The following is a 13184-nucleotide window of genomic DNA, read 5'->3' as shown; positions in this document are numbered from 1 at the left end:
TCTTGATTGGCCTTTGGATCTGGCTAAAATTTAATAAAATGTTTTTCAGCATACAACATGATAAAGCAAAGGTAAGGGGAAGGTCACTTCTCTTATGGTTTTGCCCTTCATAACTTTCAATTCCCTTCTTGATTCTGACTTTGCACTATTTGGGCCTTGGAAAAAATGAAAGGATCATGGGGCTGAGGGAGCTTAAGAGATAATGATTGAGATGAAAGGATGTAACACCATGGACAGGAGGGTATGAGAAAGAAGATGCAGTACAGAACTCTTATTGTTTTTTTTTTTTCCTTTTGGTACCAGGGATTGAACTCTGCAACAATCAACCAATGACCTACATCCCCACACACTCCCTTTTAAAAATTTAGAGACAGGGTCTGGCTTAGGGCCTTACTAAGTTGCTTAGGTCTTCCCTAAGTTGCTAATGCTGTCTTTGAACTCATAATCTTCCTGCCTCAGCCTCCTGTGTCACTGGGATTACAGGCATGCACCACTGTACCCAGCTCTGTGATAGTTTTTAAGTAACTAAAATAAAACTCATTAAAAGAAAAGGAGCCTTCCTCTGCCCTTAATATATTCCTAAACCAAGAATAGATGCTCATTTATCTGAAATTAAATGCTGCTGGGTAAGAGCTTACTCATTTGGGCTGGATGAAATAGAACTTTCCCTAGATCAAATCTCAAATTTCCTTCTTCAGAAGAAAGACTTTAATTTGATGGTAAAAGATGAAGGAAGATCGGTTTATTCAAATCGAGGTAGAGGCTAAGGAAAGTTTTCTCCCTTTTCTACCATCCTTCACCCCTAGAAACCAAAAAATTGTACCTTGGGCTCTTGGGGATGCAGTTTATAAAATATGGAATTTATGCATCTTCTCATTTTCACATGACACCTGCTCCAAACCTTTACCTCTGGTGACTAACCAGTATTTTTCAGTTCATATAACTACATTCAAAATACGCTTAAAAATATTGTTCACCAAACTCCCCAGGGTGAAGAACATGATAAAGGTCCGTCCTAGGGATGTCTTGGCTACCACATCTCCAAAGCCGACGGTTGACGTTGTTGCCATGACCAGGTAAATGGACTCAAAATATGTTATATTTTGTGAATTTCTACCTTTGAGCCAGGGATCACCAAAATTTTCCACCTGTTTAAAGAGAAAAGACTTAGATTTCTGAATGCAATCTAAGGGAAGGCTTAGAACAAATAGGCAGGACCTCAAATTAATCTCACTTAATTTCTTCCAAATGAAAAATTAAATGATTCTGAGGCTGCTGTGAAGACTTTGCATATTTCAGGTGTGATTGTAAAGCCTGAGTTCTCTTCATTGTGAATATTGCTGAACCTGAGGCCATGTGTGGCTTGTGCTCTGTATCTGAAATGCTCCATGGAGTGGAGGCCACTGCCCCATCTCTCTTCTCATGAAGCATGCCATGGCAGACTAGAGCCCAGGGACCCCAAAGTCTCTCAGGTCAAGCAGTTACCACTCATCTTCATTTACTAACCAGATTAGGAACACCATTGAGGAAAAAAAAAACATTTTAGTAAATGAGTACTTCATTTTAGTGAGCTTAAGTACATAAATACTAGTATAAGAAAAATAGACAACCTTCCCAAGTATTTCCCCCTTTCCTTGCAAAAATATTTCTAGTGATTAAAAAAAAAAAAAAAAACCTCTGAAAAATATTTTCCTGTTTTTTCCCTTGGAGTCTTTACATTTTAAGAAAACTAAATTTATTATATTATCTTTTTTTTCTATTAAGTAAATGTAGTAACAGGCATTTATGAGTATTTTAAATATGTAAAATATAATATATATTTTATATAACATAATAGTTATTATTATGTATTATATATGCCATGCATTTTATATATATGTTTATATTTATATACAATTTATAAGTATGTATAATTTATAAGTATGTATTTATACATAATTGTCCTTTTTCCCTTTTTTTTTGACTTTTTCCCCCTTAGTTTACATATTTCTTAGATGTTTTCCAGCAACAATGATGATAAAATGTTGGAGATGTCTGGAGAAAGTATGTGTTTTGTTATTAAAAACTGGAATTGGGATCAGAAGTCATGTTATTTGCACATGTATTTGATCGATTTTTAAAAGCAATGTTCCAAATACAGACCTTTTCCTAATTTTGATGGGGCAGAGGGTTAAAATTGTTTATTCCTTTAACCCCACACTCCAAAATAGAAAAGAGGATGTATATTCATACTTAATTTCCATGGCTGATACTAGATATTGTTGCAACATGTACCAATCTGCTTCTGTTGACTCCTGGGGACTTCACTATTTTTAAGACTAGTATACATCAGATGAAAGCCAAATTTAAGTCACTCCTGTATATTGGGACAGTTTCCTTGAAGCTTAAACTCCATTGTCTTTCACAACATCTTGGCACAGGGATTCAATATTATCCCTGAGAAATACATTTATAGAAGAAAAGCAAATTGATTTCAATCTGAGAATATCCTTGAAAATAATTTAAATAGCCCTTTAAAATTTAACTCACTGTCTTTGGGAGTATTTCTTACTTCAGTGTTTCAAATCCCTTGCTACTTTCCCAGCATCTCTTTAAATTGCCCATGTAGTTTATGGGGAAAGAGAGTTGGCAGCCTTAAGCTGATCTATCTGTTCACTATGCTTTTTCTCTTACCATGTTGGCATCAACCCATTAGACCAAGATGGGAAGTAAGTTAAAGTTAAGGCAGAGGATCATGGACCAGTGTTTAGATACTGAATCATTATCAAATTCCATATTTCAAAACTGAATCTCATGTTTTTAAACTTTATCTTTCAGTGCAGTTTAGGTAAGGGACACCACGTAGAAGGAGAATACTAGGATACTTTCCCATCTTCTCTCACCTCTCCACTAACATTATATTAGTTATAGTCTTGTGGCACATGCACATTCTAGTTTGTAACCATAAGGTGTCTGGTTATATTGACTGTCTTTTAAATTAAGTCAGTAATCACTAATGCTGTTTTTCATCATGGACTGTCCATTTGTTTTGTTTTGTTTTTAGTTTTGATTCATGACCTTTGCAGCTGCTTTTGATCAGGATACATTTCTGAAAGGGTTTCACAGGTGTTATTTTCCCATGGATGCTTAAAGTAATAAAATAGGTTACATTTTTTTTCACACAAACTTCAAGACATTTCTCTATCATTTTCTGGTATTCAGTAAAGCTACCAAGAAATATGATGCTAGTTTTTTCCCCTTTTCTGTGGGTCTTGCTTTCTTCTGCATAGATTCTCTCCCTTATCCTTGGCAGTCAATGATTGTTCCAAAACATGATTGGAATTAATAATTTAGAGTTGCCAGGTGATGTGGCACATGCCTATAATTCCAGTGGCTTAGGAGGCTGAGGCAGGGGGATCTCACGAGTTCAAAGGCAGCCTCAGCAAAAGGAAGATGCTAAGCAACTCAGTGAGATGCTGCCTCTAAATAAAATACAAAACAGGGCTGGGGATGTGGCTCTGTGGTCAAATACCCTTCAGTTTAATTCCTGGAACCCACCACCCCCCAAATAATAATAATTTAGAGTCATCTTCCCTGGAATACAGTGTACTTTTTAATCTATTGATGCACAACCGTGTTTTCAAACAATTTTCTGGCGCCTTTTTTTTGCATCCTTTCCTTTGAAAATACTTATGATATTTATACTTTGTTGAATCAATCTTGTTATCCATCTTTCATGTTTCTTCTCCACAATTATGTATCTTCTAAATCAGTATTTTTTCTTTTGTCCTGTCATGCATGTTTCTGAACATGTTTGTGTCATTTTATTTTGGTTTCTTTTAATATGATTTCAGCTCTGTAATAATTTCTTCTTCTTTTTCTCTGTTATCTCTCAACCTATTCTTCTGCTCCTCCAATTGTTTAATAATTCCATAGTCAAAACCTTATAAATTATTGTATGAAGGATGATTTCAGTCTTTTTTATAGTTCTCTGCATTTTTTTTTTTCAAAATGAGGGATTTTCCTAACTTTTCTTTGTTCCCCTGGGCAAATTATCTTGTAATGATTGGTATTATGTAACTACTATTATAGTGGTATCTCTATCCCTTCCCCGACACCTTGTTATTTTTGACAGATTTGAATCTTAGGTACCACACTGATTCATCTCTTGTTAATGCTCATCTTTTGTCGGTATCAACTTTCAGCAGGATATTGTGAGTATGGAAAGGTGTTGAGTTGGAATCATGATAACTTTTATTTTGATTTGTCATTTCAAACAGTCTCCCAATAAATCTAATGAGCATAGTCCCACTAGATTTTTTACATTTTGGAAATTAGTGTGACTCAAATAGAGCCCTTTAATTCACAAGTCATTTGGTTGCTTCTCCTTTCTCTGCATGCAGCCTTCCTGGAAGTCTCCTCAGCTGGGGGACTGCATGCCCAGTGGGGTAATAGGCTCACATGCTTAGAGAGAGGACAAGCAAGAGACTTCAATGATTTAAGTGGGTCAGGCAGATGCCATGCCCAACCCAAGAGCACCTGCTTTACACAGGGAGCAGTCACTCTTCAGCTATGACTCTTGGTGGCCTTGAGAGTGTGGGGTTACCCCACTCTTGCATTTTCCCAAAGAATTTAGAAATCTGGATTTTTATGACTATGACTCTTGGTGGCCTTGAGAGTGTGGGGTTACCCCACTCTTGCATTTTTCTAAAGAATTTAGAAATCTGGATTTTTATGTGAGTGCTCCATAAAAGTTAGCAACTAATTAAAAAAAGATAGAAAACAGAAAATGAAAACATAATTAAGTAAAATAAAACATGCTGATAGGCACATTAGCTGAAAATCCTCTAATTGGAATTGCCATTGAAGACAACAGGTCAGAATGGCTTCTCCTTCAGCCTTCTAGGATGGCCAGCAAATCTCTCCAGGAACACTGATAATTGCTTCTCCCCTGGTAGTTGCATGACTCTAGGTCTAATTCTCTACACTCAAGGATCTGCCTTTCCTGCTGTGACACATCTTCAAGAAAAACTTTCCCCCTGCTTAAGTGCTAAAGAGGAATGTGGCTGGCTTCAGATTTTTCAAAAGTCCCATAATAGTGTGCATTTAGTATTTAACCTTTCCTGGATAAATTGAGGATGGTAAGTGGTTTGACTTTTTGTTCTTGTTATTGTTATAAATGATTTTGAGAGATAGAGTCAAGGCCACAGGACTGCTCCTATATTTTCTATTTTGTTTTTCTCAAAGGATTAAGGATTCTTTAGGCTTTAAACCTCCCACTTCAATTTTCACATTCTTCACATCAATTTCACATTTGATCTATCTATCTATATATAAATAATTTGAGAATCCCTAGATCTCCATGAAATTTAGCAATAAATTTTACCTATTATGCATAACTTCAGACTTTATTATTTCTTTCCCTAAGAGCAGATTATCAAGGTGTGATCATGATCGACACATATTTGAGATATGAAGGTGAGAAACAGCCCTATATAGGGGTAGTAAAAAGTTAACCCTCTGTTCTATGCAGATTCCTATCCATTTTTTGAAGAAAGGTTGCTGACATTGACAGGCACACTGTTAGGCATCCTGATGCAATGCTTACCAGGTGAATGAATCCTGCTGCCGTGAACCAGGTACTGAGAGCTATTGATAACAGTTTGGAAAACTTCACTGAATTACTAGAGAAAGAAAGACAAAGAGCTGTTGGGTCTCCTCAAACAGGCTCCAAAATAACAAGAAAACCTCATCCTTTTAGATTTTGCTTTCTATTCAAGATTTGAATCATACACCTGAAATAATGACATTCCCAGGGGAAGGTATGACAAATACAGACTTCCAAGCCCCACCCTTAGCTACTAATCAGCATTACTACAAGATTCTTTGCTTGATTCATACATGGTAGAGTCTGGAAAACCCGGCTCTCTAACTCAACTGGTCCTATTTATTTCAAATTGTGAATTTTGCTGTAATATCTATTAGCCTTCTATTATATAGCCTTTAAAAATACACAGCATGAGGATCATCATAAGATCAATCTACTAGATTATTATGTTGTCTAAAGTAAAAGTACAAAAAATGCATAAACCCAGCAATCCAGGGAGTGGACTTGCAAAATGAAATTTTGAGTAAATCACAGAAATGTAGAGTCCCTGAGATTGCTGAACTCAGAGCAGAATCTTGGAGGGAAGAGGGTCAGAGATCCTCCTGTCACCCCAGGAAAGCCCAAGAGTTTAGCTGAAAACTCTGTGATTTTCAGGCAGCACCATTTGTCACACAAGAATAGCCTTTCCTTCCCCGACTTCTCCACAATACACAAACTCTTAGCAATGAAATGCACCTGGCTTGTAATACTTGATTTTTCTAGTGAAAATGTAGAAAATATAGGGGTGAGTAGACTTTGAGTAGTTAACAGACCAAACTGCTTTAAATTTTAGATGCATTGCTGCTCAAAGTTGTTTGGATTTTGTTGTTTTTTGAAGATATGTAGGTAGGTCTTCTTCTTTTTTTCCCCAAGGTTGGGGATCAAACCATGCATCTAGGTAAAATTTTACCTAGTGTGCCATGACTTTATTTCTGCAAGCGTAGCTAACTGATGCAAATGGACAACTCTCACCTACAGAGGAACTGTTATACTCCTAAACTTGAAAAAAATGCTTCTTATTTTACTTGGCAAGGAGAAACATGATTCATTTAAAAAAAATGTGTAGAGCCAAAGCCTTTGAATTATTGTTTATTTTTTGGTGGAGGGACTTAGAACAAGAAGTCAACTGGAATTTACAAAAAACAAACAAACAAACAAACAAAAAAACACAGTCTCTTTAAAATGATCACAAAGTTTGGGGCCAGTGTACCATGATGGGAGAAAATGAATAAATAATATGAATACTGAGGGACTTCATGATTTTTACACTGAAATTCTGTTGGGAATTGAGTGGAGCCTGAGGTCCAGTTAACATTTTCCTTCTAATCCAAACTACTAAACAAGCAGTACAGCCAGACAAAGCTAGCATTTACCTTGTCTTGATGGCTTGTAGAATTTGCAAGATTCGGGGGAGTTCCAGTAGCCGCAAAGCTCTTAGAAACCTTAAACCTACAGAGCAATCAAAAGGAGAAAGATTCCAAATGAAGAGGGTCACCCCAGGGAGCAGCCTCAATGATAACACGACTGGAATTACATGCATTCTTTTCTTCCCTGAAATGTCTGAATGTAGTGTAGTGTTAAGAGGGGAAGAACATGAGCTGAAGTTCAAATCCTGGTCCTGACACTTACTAGCCAATGTCACCCCAGACAATTCTCTAACTTCTATAGTTCCTCATCTCTAAATTGGAAATTCTAATAATATCTACTTTATATAGTTGTAGAGTTAATAGAAAGCATGTTAAAGCATGCCTTCCATGAAATGAGCACTGTTCATTTTACTCTCTTCGTTTGAACTGGGAGCAAATTTTCATCAAGCACTTAAACTCTTGACTATCCAATTTCTATAAACTCTTCAATATTTGTCGGATGTGTTATTTTATGCAGCTTTCTAATAATGGTAGCCAGGAAACTGGTATATGTTTACAGATAAGAAATAAAAATATAAGATTACATGAAAAGCAATTAAAGCTACATACTACAAATGCACTGTCAATGTATCTACTTTAAAGGCAAAACAACTCATTAAGTAATTCCCAAACATGTTGCAGCATGTGTAGGTATGATGATTAGCTTTTGAAAACAAAGGGAGGCTTTTTATCCCAGTGCATGTGGGATCCCCACACAATAATGCCACAGGAGAATAGGATTCTTGATCTTTTCCTCTCAGATTGTGGCTGTGGTCATTCCATCAACAACAATGGAATGCTTACTCTATACCAGGTACACTGCTAGGTGTTGAGGGCAAAAGTAGATTTCTGTAAACACCATCTAAAACCACATGATTAGGGAGAGGAATTTTTAAAATAACAGTCAGGATTCAAAGAAAATGAAAGATAAACACTTATAGATGATGGTGAGAGGTTTTTTTCCCCATTATATATTGTTATTGATTCCAACAGCATACTTACCTAGCCAATTACTCTTCAAGTAATAAGAAATAAATGTTGGTGGGATGGTGAAAATGTCTACAATGGAATTCATCTCCAACCAGAACTTGATCTTGTCATCAGCTGCCAAAAACTATCAAATGGAAAAAAAATTCAAAATTCTGTCATGCTCAGGAATTTTAAAGTGAACAGGAGAGATGACATTATCCAACTGCATTTCATTCATCAACTGAAGCTTTGTTCTTGTTCTATCTTATACATGTGCAAACACAACAAATATATGTGCATCTATAACAACTTTGCATCTATATAAATATATCTTATAGTAGTTATTATAAATGTACATATATTTACATAGATGCAGATATTGCACTTTTAGTGGGTGTTAAATAAATAAACATATATGCATTTTACTTACTGAATCTTAATTCTCACATTTCAGTATAAGCATTTTCACCTTTTTATTGCTCCTAGAGTTTTCTGATAATGAAATTACATAAATAAAACCCCCATTGTGTGCTATGAAGATATATGATTTAGGATGATCTACAATGAAAAAGGTATAGCTTCCTAGAACCTTGGTTGACCATGCCTGTATTTATGAACTTTGCTATTTAGATTAAGAAAACTAGATTTCCAGAGGGAGAGTCTGCTATAACAGAAGATTTTGATGGAAAGTGTGGTGAGAGTGAGATTTATAGGAAGGTAGTAAAAATTCACATCTTCTGTATGTGTATATACACTTGCATAAACAATATGCTCATATGGATAAAATATGGATAAAATATTTGATTTTATACTGTATGTACATATAAAGGTATATGCATATAGTCTCCCATAATTATGGAATGAATAAATACATTAAAAACTAGAATGAGTACTTACTAAATGTCTATGGAATAAAAGAATTGCTTCATAAATGTGTGTAACATAAGTGAAACTACAATACAATAGTATTTTACATTGCCATATTGCACACATACCATTAGTCCAACAATGGCATCTTCTGGAGATTTTTTCAAGCTCTGCTAGCTTGTGATTATTAATAGAGTTTTCCTAGTGGTAGGTGAGAAAGGAGGACATTGTGACAGGGTGATGGTACTTAATAAAGGAATTGTTTTTACTTGTGTTGGAATTTTGGAACTGGCTTACAGTTTCAAGTGCAGGAGAGAGAAGATTAAGGCCTTATTATATGTTTAACAACGTAGAGAACAGACCCTTCATCTTTCCAGCCTGGAAAACTTGTGCAGATGGTGTAACTAAGGCACAGGCAGGTCTCTTCAAGTTGTTCCTGTTGTGTTTGTGTGTCTACCCACATTTCCCCCTGGTACTTACTCTCAACCCAAAATAGAAACTGAAGAAAGCATTGAAAATCAAATCCACAGGGATTGTTTTGTCTTCATATGAAGAACAGCTTCCAACAGGGCTGGCAAAGAAATGAGGGCAGTTTGTAAAGGTGAACATTTAAAACAGCTATAACTATAAAGGACAAATAAAAGGAGAGGATAGGCAATTTTCTCTTTATTCATCACGAATGGTCAGTTAAGTTCAGATCTGACGAAAATTACCTTTCTCCTGGGAGTACAGCTATGCATAAACAAAACCACTGGACCACCCATGGAGCTAACAATAACAGGAAAATTACCCTCTATTTCTGTCATAGGCTTTATTGGTTTCATTTCAATTTTCTCATTGGTATTCAGAGCCATAAAGATAATGTGACTCTTCTTGGTTTGCAAGACTATCTATCTAGTTGGGATATTTGATAGAATTTGCAAGATTCCAGAATTTGATACAGAGCTATTCTTTGTCAAGTGGACTAAACTGAACCAAATTCAAAGAAAATTTCCTAAAAGATCTGCTTGGAATTTTACAAAGCAAAGACTACCACTCTCCCTAGGTTCTGTAAAGTTGCCTAACATTTATGGCCCTGCAAATCCTAATTTTATCTCAGCTAAAAATTTGATATAATTCCCAGGTGATTGTCATAGAGTTCAAGATTAGGTTGGCTTTAGTTCAAAAAATAATCTATCCTAATGTAAGAAAGGAGTGCCTTCAGAAGACAGCAGGCCACAGTATTCTCCTCTATCTGAGGTGAGATCTAACATGTTCCTTACTCAAAACCATTCAAAGTTCTCTAAAATCTCTGAGAAACTCTGAAACTACCACAGGACCTTTGTTTCAACACCTGAGGAATTCAAAAGCTTTCATTAAGTTAATTAAGTGAGGAGAGGACAGCTAGAGGCTTGGTATGCCAAAGACTCTAAGGTTATCTGTGCATACCAATTTCTTCTAATAATGTAGGATGGCAGGATGCAGGGCAAACTCACACTTTTTTTTTCCTTTACTTTGTCTTTCTTTCTTTTTTATTTTATTTTATTTTATTGTGTGTGTGCAGAACTGGGTTCATGCTTGCTTGGGCACTTAAGCATTTGCCATTTTTTATGAGCTTGGTGAGTGTGTGCACATGTTTGTTGTGTGAAAACATATTAAACCTTATTCCTAAGGAGAAAATTCTAGAGTAGATGTATAAGTTATTGATGTAGAAGACAAGAGTAACACGATTTTTACTCACTCAGTAGAATTGATGAAATAGATTATAAGAGACCCGATGCTTAGTACAAACACAAGAATCACCTAGAAATAGAAACAAAGATAGGGGAGAAGGGGAGATCCATTTTATTGACATGAAATAAACAAAATTATGTTGTCTCTTTTTTAAAAAAATACTTTAAAATAAATTCTATTGTGTATATTTATTGCTAGGTAGAGAGGGGACAAGAGGAAATGTGCTTTCTCTTTTTACCTTGCCTGCTACATATGTGTAACTAATTATTCCCACATTCACGTATGCTAGCCTTAATTAATTAATTCAATCACTCATTCATCCAAGAAAAATGGATTGAACCTTTTACTAAATAAACATGCATGCACTTTACTTACCTAATATGACTCACACACACTTTAAAATGAATGGTTTATTCTTCCTGCTACCCCTAGAGCTTATCAAATGTTTAATGCTTACCATGTGTTATGTACTTCATTATATGTTAGAAAATGGAGGCTATAGGATGAAGACCCTTGACCTGAACTGGCAATGGTAGAAGAAACAGTTACAAACATATCCATCCCAAAGGATACTCAGAATTTTGGCAGAAAGTGAAGTACTGCAAGTAAGAAGAAGAAAACGAGTGCTTTCAACATACCAATGTGTCTAGCCTGAAATAAGCCAAGCTTGTGAAATGTAATTAGAAAACTGCCTATTCAAAGCCCTCAATGCATTTAAATAAAATCCTTGGCAGCCTCTGTGATTTTTCAGGTTGGCTCTATGTAACTAAACATTCCCCCGGTTATTTCTAGTTCTGAAACCATCCAGCGTTTTAATATTTTCAGACCAATGTAGTTCAATGATAAATTCTAAAATATATTTACAATTAAGGCTTCATTCCCTTTCAGCTCAGATGTTCCCTGGGTAAGCTCCTTGTATTGGTAAGGGGGTGGGGGCTGTTCAGTGTCTTCTCTACTAACCCTTTCTCTTTTTTGATTTCTAATTTTCCACTGACTACACTGCTTTTGGCCTCTACAGAATTATAGGTCAGTGTGTGGGAGGGAAAGAAGGGGAGGTTGGAGCAGGCAATGTCTCACCGGACTGGTGTTAGGTCATGAGGCCCCCACCCTGTAGCTCTCCGGGAAGGTGTTTATTGCCTACTTTCAGGGATGGTTCTATTGCTCTTTGTTGATCCCAATTCAATCCCTACTCAAATTCAGCAAATATTTCTTTAGCTCCTATTGTGACCCAAGTACAGTTCTGTTCATCTGTAAACCATAGGTATGAAGAATTCTGTCCCCATTTAGCATACAGCTTACACAATAAATAAAGATAATTAATATGCTAAACAAACATATGGTATATAAGAAAATAAATGCTAAGAAATTAAAGTAGAGAAATGTAAAGGGGTTCAGAAATGCAAGGGGAAGGGGCAGAGGTGTGGAAGTCTTGATAATATTTGATGGTTAACTGTTCCATCTGTGGTTCCCTTCATTTGGGTGAACATATTCCACTTTCCCACACTGATTGCTGGCAAATCTTTTCTCAATACTCCTCACACTTTGATTTTCTTCTGGAGCCCTTATTCCTCCACATGCCTACTTGAAGAGGTTAGAGAAGGCTCCCACTTGTGACACACACGTGGCCCATGGAAGCAAGCCAGCATTCCGTGCCCCAGCAAACACTGATAGGACGGATGATCTCCAGGGTCGTGGCATCTCTGGGACAAAGCAGGTAGCCCAGCAGTCTTTTGTCACAAATGAGCCATAGACCTGTTCTCTTGCAGTGGGGAAAGACGGCAACAGGAGAGGCTCAGGATACAGTGGGAACGCTGTTTTTCAGTGAGAAGGTTTTCAGAGGGAATACACCAAAATTAAATATTAAAATCACAGACACACAGAAATTTGTATGCTTTGAATATAGGATTAAAAAGAATATCTTGGGAAACTAGCTGATAGCACTGTGGTGCTAGTTTACTGCAGAGGAGATGGACAACCTTATCAGAAAGATTGAATTTGCAAAGAAAATTTCGTATGGGGAACCCAAGGAACAGAGGGGCAGTTTGAACTTGAGTGACCCGGCAGCAGTGTGGCGAGCTGGTATATGAAGAGTGCTCCCTGCTCCTCCAGGGAGGGCAGAGAGCTGAGGAGGGATGCCATATTAAATTGGCCACAGCAGCTTTCTGCTGGGGGAGCCTAGGGATTCATAACAAGCATCAGCCAACTATCCCTGCATGTGCTTGCCATTAGATCTGGAGTCCACCTGGCAGAGCCCAACTGAGATAGGCACAGAAGGGATTGCAGCCAAGGGGACTCAGGCGGGGGCTATGGAGTGGTAGGTATGGCTAGCTTTCCCTTTTGGTTTGGTGGATTGCAAAACTAGCTGGAAAGAAAGTGAACAGGTTTGAACTCTGTATCTGATCCTGGGAAGATGGCATTTATGGGCAGTGGGGTTATGCTTGACCAGCAGAGATCCAGTTGGTCACTTTGCCCCAATAGTGGATTTCTCCCAGAGACCCCTCCAGAGATTGGATGCCCAGCACAGATTGGCATCTGCTCAGCAGAAGCCTGGGTGGAAGTATTTTCTCTAGAGCAGTTACATAGGACATAGTTTATACATAGGA

At 36.9% G+C, this 13184-nt stretch overlaps 1 protein-coding gene across 1 annotated transcript in view; it reads right to left on the bottom strand.

Annotated features, from left to right (window-relative positions):
• The window catches only part of Kcnu1 (potassium calcium-activated channel subfamily U member 1), a 163824-nt gene that overhangs the window by 122594 nt on the left and 28046 nt on the right, over nucleotides 1-13184 (bottom strand). The window contains exons 3-8 of the mRNA XM_077792717.1: nucleotides 10589-10650; nucleotides 9349-9439; nucleotides 8035-8146; nucleotides 7000-7075; nucleotides 5588-5663; nucleotides 978-1148 (exon numbers count right to left, since the gene is read on the bottom strand). Coding sequence (XP_077648843.1) covers nucleotides 978-1148; nucleotides 5588-5663; nucleotides 7000-7075; nucleotides 8035-8146; nucleotides 9349-9439; nucleotides 10589-10650 — 588 coding nt within the window. The remainder of the gene's footprint in view (nucleotides 1-977; nucleotides 1149-5587; nucleotides 5664-6999; nucleotides 7076-8034; nucleotides 8147-9348; nucleotides 9440-10588; nucleotides 10651-13184) is intronic.

Source organism: Urocitellus parryii, chromosome 14, assembly GCF_045843805.1.
Source record: "Urocitellus parryii isolate mUroPar1 chromosome 14, mUroPar1.hap1, whole genome shotgun sequence".
Taxonomy (NCBI): Eukaryota; Metazoa; Chordata; class Mammalia; order Rodentia; family Sciuridae; genus Urocitellus; species Urocitellus parryii.
This window is presented reverse-complemented; position numbering and strand designations above follow the sequence as displayed.